We start from the raw sequence: 18,227 nt of genomic DNA on the forward strand, positions 1-18,227 counted from the left end.
CACTTACAATAGAAACTTTGAGCTATTAAGAAAGTTTCAAGTGAGACTTTTAGCTGTAAAGACAGTTACATTAGAGACGTTGAGCTGTAAAGACAGTTACACTAGAGATTTTTACCTGTAAAGACAGTTACATTAGAAACTTTGAGCTGTAAAGACAGTTACACTAGAGACTTTGAGCTGTAAAGACAGTTACACTAGAGTCTTTGAGCTGTAAAGACAGTTACACCAGAGTCTTTGAGCTGTAAAGACAGTTACACTGAGTCTTTGAGCTGTAAAGACAGTTACACTAGAGTCTTTGAGCTGTAAAGACAGTTACACTAGAGTCTTTGAGCTGTAAAGACAGTTACACTAGAGTCTTTGAGCTGTAAAGACAGTTACACTAGAGTCTTTGGGCTGTAAAGACAGTTACACTAGAGTCTTTGAGCTGTAAAGACAGTTACACTAGAGTCTTTGGGCTGTAAAGACAGTTACACTAAAGACTTTGAGCTGTAAAGACAGTTACACTAGAGTCTTTGAGCTGTAAAGACAGTTACACTAGAGTCTTTGAGGTGTAAAGACAGTTACACTAGAGTCTTTGAGCTGTAAAGACAGTTACACTAGAGTCTTTGAGCTGTAAAGACAGTTACACTAGAGTCTTTGAGCTGTAAAGACAGTTACACTAGAGTCTTTGAGCTGTAAAGACAGTTACACTAAAGACTTTGAGCTGTAAAGACAGTTACACTAGAGTCTTTGAGCTGTAAAGACAGTTACACTAGAGTCTTTGAGGTGTAAAGACAGTTACACTAGAGTCTTTGAGCTGTAAAGACAGTTACACTAGAGTCTTTGAGGTATAAAGACAGTTACACTAGAGTCTTTGAGCTGTAAAGACAGTTACACTAGAGTCTTTGAGCTGTAAAGACAGTAACACTAGAGTCTTTGAGCTGTAAAGACAGTTACACTAGAGTCTTTGAGCTGTAAAGACAGTTACACTAGAGTCTTTGAGCTGTAAAGACAGTTACACTAGAGACTTTGAGCTGTAAAGACAGTTACACTAGAGTCTTTGAGCTGTAAAGACAGTTACACTAGAGTCTTTGAGCTGTAAAGACAGTTACACTAGAGTCTTTGAGCTGTAGAGACAGTTACACTAAAGTCTTTGAGCTGTAAAGGCAGTTACACTAGAGTCTTTGAGCTGTAAAGACAGTTACACTAGAGTCTTTGAGCTGTAAAGACAGTTACACTAGAGACTTTGAGCTGTAAAGACAGTTACACTAGAGACTTTGAGCTGTAAAGACAGTTACACTAGAGTCTTTGAGCTGTAAAATTGGAGGAAACCTTTTGCTATAAAGACAGCTTTTCAGGATGCATTTTTGACTTGGTCTTTCGTGTGATTTATCTTTTGGTTTGCGGCTGTTTAGTAAGTTCCTAGTTCTATTAGAATCATACCAAATTAAACATTGTCAAGTGCAGCAGTCGTGGAAACAGTCTACACTCTACACTGAGAAACCGATAAAATATCTGCCGCCAATAGGCGCTAACAAAGGTCAGAGGTGAAACTGTGTTGGACGCTTCCACTTACCACGTCTGTGAAGGAACATCTGCCTATTTCATTATCTTCTAGTTTCCAAGTTATCTCCGACAGCGTGTACACTTGCTAAGAAAGAAAAATATGACTCTACGAGCATATGTTTATATATATATCTATATTTATATACATATAGTGCTTTTTTGTGACGACACGCACCGGTACGGCGTACCAGCACCTATTTCAATGTCTTATCTTATATGATACAGACGTTACTTCAAAAAAGATGATTACGTCCTAAGCGACATACTCCAATTTGATTTCCATTTCTGTAACTCATCCAATTCTCTTTGTCAAATATCTGTATCTTGTGTTGTTTTTATTGTTCTATATATTATGCAATCGTCTGCAAATAATCTGACTTTTGTTCCTGAATTAATGCAATTTGATAAATCATTTTTGTAAATTAAATATAGTAGTGGACCTAAGACTGTTCCTTGAGGTACACCTGAGTTTACTGTTATCGGTGTTGATTTAGAGCCATTTATTACTACAGTTTGTTCTCTCCCTATCAGAAAATCTTTAATCCACTGATGCAATGGACCATCAATGCCGAAATATTTTAATTTTTAATCAAACTATGGTGGTGAAATTTGTCATAAGCCTTGGAAAAATCTAGTAAGATAGCATCTATTTGCTCACTATCATCTAAGCCTTTTGAAAAATCATCCATTAGTCCTATTAGTTGTGTTTCACATGATCTATATTTCCTAATGCCATGTTGGTATGGAGTAAGGACATTATATCTAAGAGGTTTATGATGTTGCTACATATTATGTGTTCTAGGATTTTACATGTGATGCTGGTAAGTGATACTGGTCTGTAGTTTCCTGGGTCAGATTTTTCTCCTTTTTTAAATGGGGAAAGGGGGGGGGGTGACTAGCTTCTTTCCAGTCCCTTAGTACTCTGCCCTGGTAAAGAAATGCCTGAAAAAAGTTGTTGAACACTGGTGCTAGCTCATTGCTTAGTTCTTTGAGTAATCTAGCTGGAATATTATCAGGTCCAGATGCTTTATTCGGTTTGATGTTGAGAAAAAGTATACTTTTACTTTTCTTGTATTTTTTAACATTTATTTTTAATTTATTATTAGTTAAAACAACTTACGTAAAAGTCGTAATTCAGTAGAAATGCCCAGTTCAAAGTTAAATTGTTTCCCACACAAACTTGAGTTATCGGTCCTGGCATTTTGGTGAAACCTATTTATGAAGGTGTATTTGTTTTTCAAATATCGAAGGCTACGAAACAACATTCAAATCTGAAACATACACATTGTTAGCCTAGTTCCTACAACTTGTGGTTTGAGCAATTTCCTTAGACATGTAATCTAATATAACTTCATTATAGATTCTACTTTGATAAACAATTAGTAATTAGGTATTTTATTTTAATATATTTAATCTTTTTATTATAGTTTTCTTACCAGTTGGTGAAGTTATGGTTTACAGAATCTCAACAGAACATTGTCACTATAAAAACTATTTAAATTTAGTTATTGATGAACATAAGGTTAATTTGTAGATTTCTGTTACTGGGAATCACTCTAAATAAATAGCACATTCATTTCTTTTTAATACTAGGCATATGTTTCTTTGATACAGTTTTGATCTATTTTGCTATTTCAAAAGTTCTCTAGTTTGGTTTCAATAATTTTCTTTAACATATGGTCTAATATAACTTCATTGTAGATTCTATTATGAGGTTTGAGTTTGAGTTTTGAGTTTAGGCACATCGGCACAATTTAGGCCATGTCGTGCCCGTAATCCTTTAAGGATCACTCTCCCTTTACATATCAAGGGTTAAATTCTATACAGCTAAATCATTAAAAAAAACAAGGTCTGTTCACAGTTAAATAGTAAAGGTAGTAAAAATTGAATAATTTGGTAAAAAACTTATGTAAATATTAAATGTTCACAATTCAAAAATCAGATCTTTGTAGACAACCCCCCTCCCCTTTCCGGACAAAGCCCAGTACCTTCCCAGGGTCGACATTGTCGAATAGTGTTTTGAAGGTGTGTGCTCTAAAAAATTTCTCCCTGACATCCTGGTATCTGGGGCACTCAATGAGGATATGTTCCACGGTCAGGCGAGAGTCACAGTACTCACAAAGTGGGGGCTCCTCTCTCTTCAGCACAAAGGAGTGCGTGATGTAGGTGTGGCCAATCCTAAGTCTGGACATGGTCGTGCTACCTGACGGACTATTTGTAAGTAGGTATTCCAAATAAGATTTCTATATTCTGCTAAAATAATTACAAAGGTCGATTTTGAAATAAGTTATTTGTGTGCTTGTTTGTAAAATATTTTACATGTTTCTTCAGTGTGGAAGTCTACTTCCTAGTCCAAACTTCTCGCAGGACGACAGGGGATGGCAAGGTATGAACCCGGGACTATCGAGACGGTCTAGGGCGCATACCACGCGAACAGGCAGCATTCTCGGCGAATGTATACAAGATATGCTGCTCTTGCCCTGCCAGTATCGTGAATTGACAATGGGGCCCACTTTACTAAAATAAAATGCTGCTCTTGCCCTGCCAGTATCGTGAATTGACAATGGGGCCCACTTTACTAAAAAAACTGCTGCTCTTGCCCTGCCAGTATCGTGAATTGACAATGGGGCCCACTTTACTAAAAAAACTGCTGCTCTTGCCCTGCCAGTATCGTGAATTGACAATGGGGCCCACTTTACTAAAAAAAACTGCTGCTCTTGCCCTGCCAGTATTGTGAATTGACAATGGGGCCCACTTTACTAAAAAAACTGCTGCTCTTGCCCTGCCAGTATTGTGAATTGACAATGGGGCCCACTTTACTAAAAAAACTGCTGCTCTTGCCCTGCCAGTATCGTGAATTGACAATGGGGCCCACTTTACTAAAAAAACTGCTGCTCTTGCCCTGCCAGTATTGTGAATTGACAATGGGGCCCACTTTACTAAAAAAACTGCTGCTCTTGCCCTGCCAGTATTGTGAATTGACAATGGGGCCCACTTTACTAAAAAACTGCTGCTCTTGCCCTGCCAGTATCGTGAATTGACAATGGGGCCCACTTTACTAAAAAAAACTGCTGCTCTTGCCCTGCCAGTATCGTGAATTGACAATGGGGCCCACTTTACTAAAAAAAACTGCTGCTCTTGCCCTGCCAGTATCGTGAATTGACAATGGGGCCCACTTTACTAAAAAAAACTGCTGCTCTTGCCCTGCCAGTATCGTGAATTGACAATGGGGCCCACTTTACTAAAAAAACTGCTGCTCTTGCCCTGCCAGTATCGTGAATTGACAATGGGGCCCACTTTACTAAAAAAACTGCTGCTCTTGCCCTGCCAGTATCGTGAATTGACAATGGGGCCCACTTTACTAAAAAAACTGCTGCTCTTGCCCTGCCAGTATCGTGAATTGACAATGGGGCCCACTTTACTAAAAAAACTGCTGCTCTTGCCCTGCCAGTATTGTGAATTGACAATGGGGCCCACTTTACTAAAAAAAACTGCTGCTCTTGTCCTGCCAGTATTGTGAATTGACAATGGGGCCCACTTTACTAAAAAACTGCTGCTCTTGCCCTGCCAGTATCGTGAATTGACAATGGGGCCCACTTTACTAAAAAAAACTGCTGCTCTTGCCCTGCCAGTATCGTGAATTGACAATGGGGCCCACTTTACTAAAAAAAACTGCTGCTCTTGCCCTGCCAGTATCGTGAATTGACAATGGGGCCCACTTTACTAAAAAAACTGCTGCTCTTGCCCTGCCAGTATTGTGAATTGACAATGGGGCCCACTTTACTAAAAAAACTGCTGCTCTTGCCCTGCCAGTATCGTGAATTGACAATGGGGCCCACTTTACTAAAAAAACTGCTGCTCTTGCCCTGCCAGTATTGTGAATTGACAATGGGGCCCACTTTACTAAAAAACTGCTGCTCTTGCCCTGCCAGTATCGTGAATTGACAATGAGGCCCACTTTACTAAAAAACTGCTGCTCTTGCCCTGCCAGTATCGTGAATTGACAATGGGGCCCACTTTACTAAAAAAACTGCTGCTCTTGCCCTGCCAGTATTGTGAATTGACAATGGGGCCCACTTTACTAAAAAAACTGCTGCTCTTGCCCTGCCAGTATCGTGAATTGACAATGGGGCCCAATTTACTAAAAAACTGCTGCTCTTGTCATGATAGTGTCACGTGACTTGGCACTTACCTACAACGTCGAGGCCACGGTTGTCACTCAAATCATCACCAAATCTGCAGTTAAATCGTTTACCCTGGGAATACACACACACGGCATTGAGACACAGTTTACATTACAGTTAAACTAACTTGACCTAATGTATTTGTTTTAATCTACACACTGCAACAGTCAATAATCATTGTTCGTTGTTCTCATTAATTTATTTGATTGAGCAGCTTCAGTGTTTAGCATACATCCTGATTTTTGTACAAATCTAAATTTTATGAAAAAAAAATATCTAAGTGTTAAAGCGTTTCTCAAACCGTGGGGGCACGACGTTATGACAAAAGGTTAGGGGCGAAGTCTTGACAAGTAAGGGGCGAGAAGCATGTCAATCTATTGTCAAGGGACAAACAGAAATGTTGCATATTCATTATGCATGCTTGAATGTCAACCAAGAAAGATAATATTAATAAAAAGATCTTAAAATACTTTAATAAGTAACCTGATTCTTTAGACGCTAGAAGCGTCTGCAAAAAAGCTCAACTCAAAATATTTTAAAGTTGACATTATAATACGCCTCATCAATTCTTCTACCCTTTGGTCGAATTTCTTCAAACCGTCATACAAGTTGTGTGACGACCTTTGCTTGTCAAAGAGGAAACAAGAAAAAACAAAAAACAAAAAAAAACAAACTTTTTTATCAAGCTTTTGTTAAGTGTAATTGTATCAGTAAGTTTCTATCAGTCATGTAATGAAATTAGTAGAATATCTAGACTAACAACTATAAATCTATGCGGTTAAAAATATTTTTACTTATTGTTTTTGTTTAGCACTATATCATGCTTTTAGCTTTCTCAATACGCTATGATCCTATCACTTATCTGGACCAGTTGGGAAAATGAGAAAGGGGGGAGGAGAGAAAAAGGTAAATCTGGGTAAATTTTACAGTAATACGTTTTTCGAACTCATGCCTACGCTTCCTCAGCCCCACATACTAACCACTTTGCTAGTGAGGTGCTTATTACTATAGAAAATTATATAACTGAATATTTATTTTTTTCGAACTTACTTTAAAGTGTTGACCTATAAAAAAGGACTAATTCAGCTTATACCAACGGTTTATTCAAGTACTATTTCTTTCCCTTGTTCGATACCAAACGACATAATTAATCACCAGTAGTTAATTAACTAATTGGCTTTTTAAAAAAAATATTATTCTTGTGTTGTCGGGAACAAGTAATAATTGTGCCAAATTTTTAGTTTGATCCGAGATAAAATTGTCAGAGAAATAACGTGTGCAAACTTTTACCCGACAGACAGATAGAATGAGCTGAAATAAGTTTTTGTTTTTTAAAATAATGTATGAATGAATTTATAGCCACACTTTTCCAGACTGCTTCACACGTCATTTCAATCTCTCAGTAACGCCTCCTCTCCGCTAGAAACAAAAGATCTGATTTGATTTTGATTTTAGGCACATCGGCACAATTTAGGCCATGTCGAGCCTGCAGTCCCTTAAGGACTACTCTCTCTCTCTCTCTCTCTCTCTCTCTCTCTCTCTCTCTCTCTCTCTCTCTCTCTCTACATAACAAGGGCTAAATTCTATACAGTTAAATTTTGATTCACGGTACCCCTGCTGCGGGGAAGAAGAGGAAACCGTGCCTCATATTCTGTTTGACTGCCCCAGACTTGCTGATCTACGTCTCGACAGGTCTGGGAAACCCAAAATTCTCGACCTGTATGGTGACATGTATGCACTACGCAAGACAGCAGGGTTTCTGTCCAGGGCTTTTGCAAGAGAGGATTTGAGCCTCTCAAGCCCTTACTCTAATGGAGTTTGATGATGATGATGATGATGATACAGTTAAATAATTAAAATCAAGGTCTATTCACAGTTAAGAGGTTACTGGAGTGCGAATTTTATTTTTTTTAATTTTTGCTTTAACTTTTAATAACTTTTGTTATATTATATCATATGACAACTCAATAATAAAAAATATATATTGAATGTTGTCTAATGTTTCCGGGTTGCCATGGTAATGGCGGCCATCTTGAAAATAAACAAAAATTAGTTCATATAGGAAAATTCTAAAATTTTTCAAAATAGATAAATTTCAAAGCTAAAAATACTTACACCTTATAGTATAAAGGTGGCTGGAAGGAGCTAGCTAGATTTTTATACATTTTCCGTTAGTATTGTGCATTTTATGATTTTTTAAAAAAGGGTGATTTTTTTCCTGTAAAATGCATCCACATTTTTTTTCCCAAAAGATCATATATTAAAAACTTCTTCAGCTAAAGTGATTAAAACTAGCTGATTCTCTGTATTATTTATCTCTGAATAGTAAAGGTAGTAAAAATTTAATAACCAAAAGGACAGGACAAAGTGAAGACAGTGAGTTCAAGAACTTCAGCAGTACGTACGTGGTAGGCTTTGGTCATGGTCTTTCTATAGAAGGCGAACAGGTAAACAATGACATCGTTGCCCGTTTTGCCAATGCACCCACATTGAGCGTCGACCGGGTTCTCGGGGAACGGAGTGTTACAATACTTCCAGTTCTTCACCTCGCAGCTCTGAAACATAGTAGTACAGCGGTTCTCAACCTTTTTAAGCTCGGCGACCCCTTTTTACAAACCCCCCCCCCCCAAACTCTGCCGAGACCCCCCCCCCTCCCACACACACATACAGCAATAGAAGAATAGACAATAACAATCCTTTTTTTCGATGGTCTTTGGCGACCCCTGGCAAATCGTCAATCGACCCCATATATATCAACATACATATCAAAACATTTCTTCGTAGCATTTGAATTGCAGACGTTGCTTAAACAAATTACGTCTTACGCGCATCCATGTCTTCATGTAGTCTTGCATGTTGATAAAAAAAAACTCCTAAATACAATCTCTGCTATTTTAAGTCTTTATATTTTTGTTCCAATCTTTTTTTTCTTTTATTCTTGACCCGTGAATTCTAGATTGCCTTATACTCACGCAGCGATAAAATAGTTGTTAATATATGTTGTTTATTTTTGGTTGAAACCTTTTTACAAAGCTTATATCAACTCACTCTGTCTGTCTTTTTGTCTGTCTGGTAAAAAGTTTGAACACTTCATTTCTCCCGCACCCATTCTCGGATCAAGCTGAAACTTTGCACTTAGGCGTAGACAATACATGAATCAATTATACAAGTCATCGGTTTTCTTGGCTAATTCAGTCAACCCATTCCATGCTTTAATGACACTAGTGAAGAAGGAGCATTTTTAGTAGTTTCTGCCAGCTTATGGAATATAGAATGTGCCTGTATCTTTGTGTCTTTTAGAGTATTTTAATGGGTTGTGGTTCATGATTTTGTATTTGTAAGTAATGATCCAGTGTATTATTGCTATTTTTTTTTAGTCTTCTTTTCTCAAATGTGTCAGCTGACTGACATCAAAGGGGCGCGCTTTGTAAAAAGTAGCTACTCTGAAACGTTAGCATACGAATATTGAATGAAAGATGTGTTTCCTTAACTGTCATGTCGTGGGAAAGATTTGACAAGTCTGGGTGGGGCTATAATAGAATATTGAAAGGGTTTATAGTACCACCGTTGTCACGCTACAAAGCTAAACATAAAAACATATGAATACTTACCGCGTCAGGAGCTGAAAATCTCATAGTGTAGGATTCCACAATACTGACCTCATCCACTTTCAATCTAGAAACAAAAATAAGTTTTAGTGCGCTCTAAAGTAGTCTTTAAAAGAAGGAGGGTAATTGTTGTTATTGGTCGTTGAATTATACTACAAATCTGCTGGTAGACAAGTAAACCGCTGAGCGGTATTATATTTTTAACATGTAAAACTTTAAACAGATTGAATGACTTCTTTGTGAACAAAACTAGATATAACATTTATTACAATTAAGACAAAATTAACTTCAGATGAAAAGAGATAAATGAAGTAGACTTTAGTAAAAATTTAAAATAGAATTTTGAACAAATATCTATATCACTATTAAAAAAAACACGCCTCTGGCATTCTGGATTAATCTGGCTAACCAAAGACAGATTACGACAGTGTCACTTATATTACATCATTAACACTGCACAACCACCAACCAATCTTTCCACTTTCACCATAGAAACACACACGCTCACTAAAAGTAACAGTAATACATAATGCTTAAAGTGGAAATCGTGGATACATTAGTGGCTTAGGGACCTAAACCGCTTGGTCTTGGCTTGTCTAACAATAAAGGGGGTTCGAGCTTAAAGACCAACTGAAGAGGCTTTAGGGTCAATCACATAAACCGTTTTAATATTTATTTATTTTTTTTGTAATATAATGCTTAAAAAAACATGAATACAAAATATATCCCATAACCTTTAAGCCGTTAATGAGATATTAGCATTTTAATGTGGGCTTTAGGGTAACTAAAAAGTCCTAGTCTAGTGGCCATTCGAGATGTGCTTCTCCCTCATGACACGGTTCCGCGACGCCATAGTGTGGAAATGAGGTCACGCTGCTAAATTTAGGGCTTAGCGAATCTGTGTTTGCTGGTTTAGCCTAGATCCGGTCAAGCGTTCTAGTCACGAGTTTTAGTCCACCATACAACGTGAATCAGTCCACTATACCACGTGCTACAGTCCACTATACCAGGTGTTACAGTCCACGTGTGGTTGTTTTAAGCATTAACCCATCTTTACTCTTTGCTCCAAATTTAAAGGATTCGATAATAGGGTTAGATACTGTAGCACATTTGGCTGCAGAAACAGCTGCCTGACGCCTGGCATTCATTCATTTTTTTTCTTCATTTCCCTGAGGATTATAATTTGCGAAAACATTGGATAATTAAGATGAAAATAGAAAATTTTACACCAAGTAAGTTTACAGCCAACAAACTAGAACTTCTTTCCCAAGGTCTATATTGATGTCGAAAGAATAGAATCTGTTCGTCCAGGGTTGCTCCCAGGTACAAATTAAATTTCAATGTAAGTTATACACTGGAAGCGAATCCAATTTTTCAAACCAAGATTGCACAAGACCCAGATGAGCAGTTTACATAGGAGCGCAATCGGGTAAGTGTTAATACATTTTAAAACAAAATTGTGTTTGAACTAGTACATATTGTACTAAACCTTATAATCAATATACATTTTCACTCTTGTCTATATACTTCATAACATTAAATCCATGATTTTTTATTTGTATTCTTTTTAAAATATGTATGGTTTAATCCTAGATTGTAGCAGAGATTTGTCTCGCATCAGCCTCAAGTAAATCTACTACAGTTAGACCGATCCTAGCACAAAACATTGTTGAAAGTAAAAAGGTAACGTTACTACTAAATTTGAATAGGCCCTTGTTATAATGTCAATATATAACAATTATATAATCATTATTATTAATGTATATTTAATTTCTTTAACTCAAATAAAGGATTGCGAAAAACAATCAACGCAAGATCAAGACGCAACAATAATGGACACAATATTCGCAAGTAAGTCAATAGTCCTTAAACCATTACATGAAATTTTAATGAATATGAATTTAAAAAGTTGTAAATAAATTGTCTGCTGAAGTTACATACAGGTTCTATAACAAATTCTAGTTACATTCAGAAGTTAAATTTATACAATTTTAATACACTTACTATAGAATTAAATAATTCATTAGACGCTTTTTTTTTAAGAAAAAAAAAACAAACAAAAAAATTTAAATTTTGTATCGATGCAAAAATGTAATTATTAAAATATTATTTTGTAAAATTTATAACTTTTTTTAAAACAGGAGAATGAAATGCAAGTAGGTATGGATCAAATTTCTGTAAACACCCTTGAACCACAGGTACAAAAATTAAATGTTTATATTTGTTTGTTTGTTGAATGAATACTGATAATAATTGATTAAAAAATACTTTTTTTCTTTCAATCTTGCATTAAAATAATTCATTAAAATTACACACAACCACATAAATGTGACAGCAAAGTAATTTATTATTGTTCATTATTTTCACATTTTGCTAATACAAGTAGAAAGATATTTACTAATTTATGAAACAGAGCACTGGAAGTCACAAGAGTTCCAATGAATTAGATTAGCATTTACCAATTATGGACGTCACTGAGCTTGCGGTAATAAAAATTTTACATTAAATTTGAAAAAACAAAAAAAAACATTGCTCATAGTAAATACAGTATTCTGAATTAGATGAAGTATAACACGTTTTTAAAATATTACTACTTTTTTATATTTTAGTGTATGTATAATTTAAAACAGACACAAAATAGAGCAGTGAGATCAGCGAATATTTACATTTGACTGAACCATAATCTCCAATTACAAAAACAAAATCTAATTTAAAAAAAAACTCAGAAAGACTCAAAGATAAAGGCACATTCCTCGTTCCATATGCTAGGGAAAATGTGTACAAATGCTCCTTCTTCCCTAGTGCTATTAGAGCATGAAAGGGATTGTCTGAATCAGCCAGGAAAACCAGTGCCTTTGCAGAATTTAAGTTATTGGTTAACATGCATGACTAGATGCATGGCGCGTAGGATATAATCTTCTTTTTTTGAAGTAACGTGTGTATTATATACGAAAAGATAAATTTCTATATGTTTATTTTTTTAACAGGATGCATACAAAGTCATGCTCTACAAGCCGAACTGTGACATCGAGCCACAGAAAGCCCGAACGAAATCTGCAAACTGAGAGTTTCATTCCTCAAGAGAATGTTCAACACCAAAAAAGTGTCAGGTTGAAGATTGCTCACTTTTGTGCTTGTCATCATTGATTCCACATTTAACGAAACAAATTTAAATGACAGCAACAACTATAAAGACATCACTGCTGATGTAAAGGGGAATAATCTACATACTGAGAAAAAATACATTGTCTTTAAGACATGGTTATTGCAACTTTCTCTTTTTGACATGGTTATTGCAACTTTGTCTTTGAGTCATGCTTTTTGCAACTTTGTCTTTGAGTCATGCTTATTGCAACTTTGTCTTTGAGTCATGCGTATTGCAACTTTGTCTTTGAGTCATGCTTATTGCAACTTTGTCTCTGAGACATGTTTATTGTAACTATTTGGAAGATGTCTCATTTGCAATGTTTTGAATCCACAAGCTCAACTTCGGGGACAATTGTAACTGCTTATGTGAAATATAAAAAATACTGCACCTGGAAATAGTGTAGTCAACCTTTACATAGCCAGATGCCAGATTTTTCTGGATTGTCTCCCCTAAAAGTTTAACATTTTCCAAAATTTCCCCATATATCTATTTATACTATTCTTCATTTCCTAACTACAATAGGTTATATATACAACCAGTAGTTAGGAATTTTTGACAAAAGGCAAAATCATCAATTATGGCCAAAGTTAGGGAACGCCAAGAACCTGTTGTAATTGCAGGAGATGCAAGATGTGATCCCCAAGGGCATTGTGCTAAGTATGGCAGCCTCACATGTGTTGACATACAAACTGGTTACATATTAAGACTTTCAGCTTATTCAATGTATTGAGGCTAAGGTCACATACCACATGGAGCTTGATGGGTCAAAAGTTGACATACTTGCCTTCTTGTAATAGGCCCTATATGTTTATCTGAAATTATTAGTGCAAGGCATGTACAAATATGAAAGTTTTCAAGAGTAGAAAAGCCATTAATAAGACACACTTTTGATGTTTGGCATATATCAAAAAGTATTTATAAAAAATCAACTTATTAAGATGAGTTATCAGAAAGGCTGCTCAGTCATAGAGGACTGGATTAAATCAATCAAATCACAAGTATAGTTTATTAGATAGCCTGTAGTTGCGATTCAAATCGAAAGGAGATGTATTCAAAACCACATTGTTAATATTCATGACCATGTTAGTGAAAATGTTTCCTAAATGTTCACATGAACCTATTAGTAAGCAGGATACAACAATACAAATGGATCAAGCCTCAAAGTAAAGCACATGTAAATTTACAGAAGTTTTTCAATAATACAAAAATTAATTAATGATATTTCCCTACTGTCAACACATCGCACAAGAGTGGTGGGTGCCTGGCTTACGAACCGGGATACCAGGTTCAAATCCTGAACAAGACCGGAATTTTTTTTAGGTCACCAAGATTAAATGTGTACCTAACATTAGTTGGGGGAAAGTAAAGGTGTTTGGACATTGTGCTGGCCACATGACACCCTCCTCAAACATGGGCCACAGAAACAGATGGCACTATCATCATCTACCTCATAGAAGGCAAGATAAGATCGGAGAATTGAACTTTTCTTAACAGTACTTTTACAATAACAGTAAATCTGATGAAAACAGTTCCTTACAATATAGCAATTCAAGCCGCTGATACACAAACGAAACTATGGGTTACATTTTTGAAAGTTAATTCATAGTTTTGTGTAACGTTTAGGATTTCCATGAAGCTCTTTAATCAGTTTGACAAAGTGCAATTTTTTTCCACTTTGGCCCCAAGTTCTCATGCGGGGCCCAGCTAGTCATGAGTCATGGGCCCAAACGCAATGAGCCCCTTCGCGCCATTGTTGCTGCGCACAAAGGCTGCGGACTCCTAATGGTCGTGTGCCCGGGTTTATTGAACTCCTTCGCGCCATGGAAGTCACGCCACTGTCCTGTTTTAGAAGACGCTACGTTCACTTATGCTGAAGATTTGTTTTCTTGTCTAGCTACTTATGGAAGAACTAAACCTTCCTCGAACATTGCAAATTACACGCTTGAATCACAAAACAATCGAACACCAGCTCCTTTAACTTTTAATGATTCAAGAGTAATTGCAAAATCTGAAACTGTTAGCGCTAAGAAAATCAGACATCACCGACAGAACTCGTGTCATGTAGTGCTAAAGAAAGACATAGACAATATAAAGCGTTTACTATTTTTTTTTTGCCATGTTGGCATTTTAATAGCCTGTTGTTTAACAGTTATATTAAAATAATATTCTGTTTTAAATAATTATGCTACAAAGAGATTAAAAAGAAAAAAAAAACAAAACAAGAAGCTATTAAGGGCGTACAGGCTGAAGTCATATGTGACCAGTTAGTTGTTGATCCTTTATTTTTTTTATTTTGTCTGTGAACCAACATTTATGTACTGTTGTATTTCAATTTTTAATATAAATTTTCAAAAAAAAAAGCAATCATATATATATATATATATATATATATATATATATATATATATATATATATATATATATATATTTAAGTTATAATATCAAAACAATCCTGAAATTTCAATTGTCAACTCTATATACTATGATAAGCAGTAAACATTTGGAATGATTTGGCATGTTTTCTTATGGATTTAAACATCTCCACACAATGCATTATCTCTTTATGTTGGTTATTCCTTTTCTGTAAATAATTGTATGTATTAATATCATGCGTATGTTCATTATTTGTAAATATGTAATATCTATGCATTTACAGATGTACTAATAAAATGTACATTTTCATTACTGGTAAATTATTTGTTGGTTGTACCAAATATTACGAAAGTGCAATTATATGTCCTTATGCAACATCTATATTTTCTGTAAAATGTTTTGTATTTTTTTCGGATTTAAAATGTTTTTTTTTTTTTTCGGATTTAAAATGTTTAAACTTCTAAAACCGTAAAAAATATTAATAAACTGTACACATATACATATCATGTATATGCTTATTGTTTGTATATGTTTATATTAATAACATGTAAATATTCATTAAAAATATAATAAAATGTACTAATTCATTCTATAAAAATTACAAGCAATTTTGTTTTATACTGGTAAATTAATTATTGGTTCTACTAAAAATTATTTCAGTACAATTTAAACAATGAACAAATATGACAAACCTGTGTATATCTGTCTAATGTATATTTAGATTCTAGGTCTAGGGTATATAGTCTATATAGATTCTAACTAGATTAGATCTAGAAACTAGATTCTTATTCATATCTTTATACATATACATATCTTCATACCTGATCTCTACTCTGAGTAGTCGGAGTCGTAACTGTCCAATAATTTCTATTACCATAACTTATCCACAAACTCATTCTGATCTAGATCTACCTTTAGCTTATCTTCACTATCATTCAAAATTGTTTGACAGCTATCATCTGAATCACTATCGTCAATGGAATAATCTGGTAGACGTAGTGAATCTAACTGATATGGGTTCATTTCAACCTCTGAAAACGAACTCACCATTTTTCCGATTTTCACACAAATACGTCACTTCCGCTTTCGGCCATTACTTTAGCAGTTTCAAATCTCGATATTTTTTATAGTTTCAAATGAATTTTTGTAGCATTAAACTCAAATGTTTAGAAACTAACTTTCATATCATCTACTATCCAAATCATCTACTATCCAAATCAATAGCTATCTCAATTTTGAAAAAAACAAACAAACTCTTCAGTTGGTCTTTAACGCCTAATGACAGCACGGAAAACTTTCTCCCAGATTACCCCCCCCCCTTTTTCACTGGTTCACAATAGATAACATCATAATGCACTAAGCCTATTATAATTCTTATATATTACACTATATAACAGCAATAGACTAGAAAAACATTTATTCTAGAAGTTTAATGTGATAGAAAGGGACTAATAAATACATTAAGACCGTTTCTAAAGGCATGATCAAACTTTCTGCCTCTCTCCAATCCTCTTAGATCAGTGTCAAATTTAACCCATAATTCTTTTCTTTCTGAAATAATTTTCATTCCAGCTAGAAAAATATTGTTTTATGAATGTCTATTCCTATGGAGCAGTGATCAAATAATAAAAAAAATTAAATCTAACTGAAAGGCATTGTACGTCTTGTTGATACTTATTAGTGTAGGCTTGACAGAGGCACATTTGTGGCGTGTTGGAGAGGTCTCTTTCATTGTGTATGCTAGAAGAGACACTGATAAAGAGAAGTTAAATACTTACAGATATAAGAGAAAAAACGAGTGAGAGGCCTTATGTTTTTTAGTTTCGTATTATTCTCTTATATCTTTCTTTCTTAACTTCAAGGGATGCCAATAAAATCTTGTACATGTTTCGGATGTTTCTTCAGATTTGAAGATAATTACAACCTTGCCCAAAACTGTCACAGAATGATGGGGGATGGCAGCGGGCAAGGTCCGAACTAGTGACCGTTGACGACACCACCGAATGACAGTCCAGAGCGAGCGCCACACGACCAGCCACGCCCTCCTATAGGGATAGTGCATTGAACAAATTTTTTTTTTTTTCGGTGTATGAGACTGACTATCATTAAAAGGAGTATACTTTCCTTTCAGTTTTTATATTATCTGACCGTCTTGAACAGCCGCAATATTTTAGTGCATTTTTCTTTTGAGTATCTAGATATTGTTTTACAAGTATCTGCTGTAAAAATGTTTGTTTTGTAAAATGTTTTACATGTTTCGGATGTTCCTTCAGAGTTGAAGATATTTTACTTCCTAGTCCAAACCTCCCGCAGGACGACGGGGGATGGGAGCGGGCAGGATTTGAACCCTCGACCATCGATAAATCCGAACGACAGTCCAGCGCACAAACCACACGACCAGGCAGCCATCCAATGTTTACTAGTTAACTAGTTAACTAGCTTCTGCCATAGAAGTATATCATTTGTATTCATTGTTCGTAATTATGAAGACTGAATAAATGTATTTTTCAGATTTTTGTCGGGATTTGACTTTTTAACCAAAAGAACTGAGTTTGTCAGTCAGCCAGAGTTTCATTTAGTCATTCAAAAAGCCCAAATTTATGTGCAAGGTAGGACCAGACAGTTTACCTCACTTCACACCGGAAATAGTATTCATTGCCCAACAGAGTGAAGCCAGTCTTTGGGGCCAGGTTGACGCCACTGCAGAAGTCTGTCAAAAAAAAATGTCTCAACAGCTTAGTTATTACATCTTAGTGGGTCTAGGTCACTCTAGGTCAAGGCCGCCTGTGTTTGCAAAGTCTGTAAGAGCAGACGATGTAGTGCACATTCCCGCTTAGACATTGTATACACAATAATTGAATAAATTTAATTTGTTGACAAATGTTTTAGAATCACAAAGACATTAAAAGCACGTCTCAAAGCGAAACATGTAAACTACTGTGCAAGCTAAGAACGTTAAGTCATGTAATGAGGTCATTAGGGCTCGCAAAGACCTTTCTTGCAGGAAACAGTAAAGTTCTCCTTTCAGACCTTGCGATCTATATAGGGCAAATGATGTAAAGATTATGTTTCTATGGCCCACGATTAACGAGGGTGTCATGTGGCCAGCGCAACGACCAACCGCCTTTACTTTTCCCAAACGTATCTCAGGTACCTATTAGAGCTGGATGGACTCGGAGGCGTCAAAAGATCCAAAGATGTTCTCCCGGATTCGAACCCTTGACCCCAGTTCGAAAGCCAAGCGCTCTACCGCTCAGCCACCTGGAAACAGTACCTGGGTATAAAAAAGGACAGACAGACAGTAGAAGAGACGGGAATTCAACATAAAAAGAAAATACTTGGTTCTCAATGAAACACCAATCCTAGCAA

General features: G+C 35.7%; 1 protein-coding gene across 1 annotated transcript in view; it reads right to left on the bottom strand.

The window, feature by feature from the left end:
* LOC106073775 (uncharacterized) overlaps positions 1 to 18,227 on the bottom strand; it is a 40,569-nt gene that overhangs the window by 21,074 nt on the left and 1,268 nt on the right. The window contains exons 2-7 of the mRNA XM_056014847.1: positions 17,487 to 17,568; positions 9,341 to 9,404; positions 8,135 to 8,284; positions 5,738 to 5,801; positions 2,666 to 2,757; positions 1,556 to 1,630 (exon numbers count right to left, since the gene is read on the bottom strand). Coding sequence (XP_055870822.1) covers positions 1,556 to 1,630; positions 2,666 to 2,757; positions 5,738 to 5,801; positions 8,135 to 8,284; positions 9,341 to 9,404; positions 17,487 to 17,568 — 527 coding nt within the window. The remainder of the gene's footprint in view (positions 1 to 1,555; positions 1,631 to 2,665; positions 2,758 to 5,737; positions 5,802 to 8,134; positions 8,285 to 9,340; positions 9,405 to 17,486; positions 17,569 to 18,227) is intronic.

Source organism: Biomphalaria glabrata, chromosome 16 (assembly GCF_947242115.1).
Source record: "Biomphalaria glabrata chromosome 16, xgBioGlab47.1, whole genome shotgun sequence".
Classification (NCBI taxonomy): domain Eukaryota; kingdom Metazoa; phylum Mollusca; class Gastropoda; family Planorbidae; genus Biomphalaria; species Biomphalaria glabrata.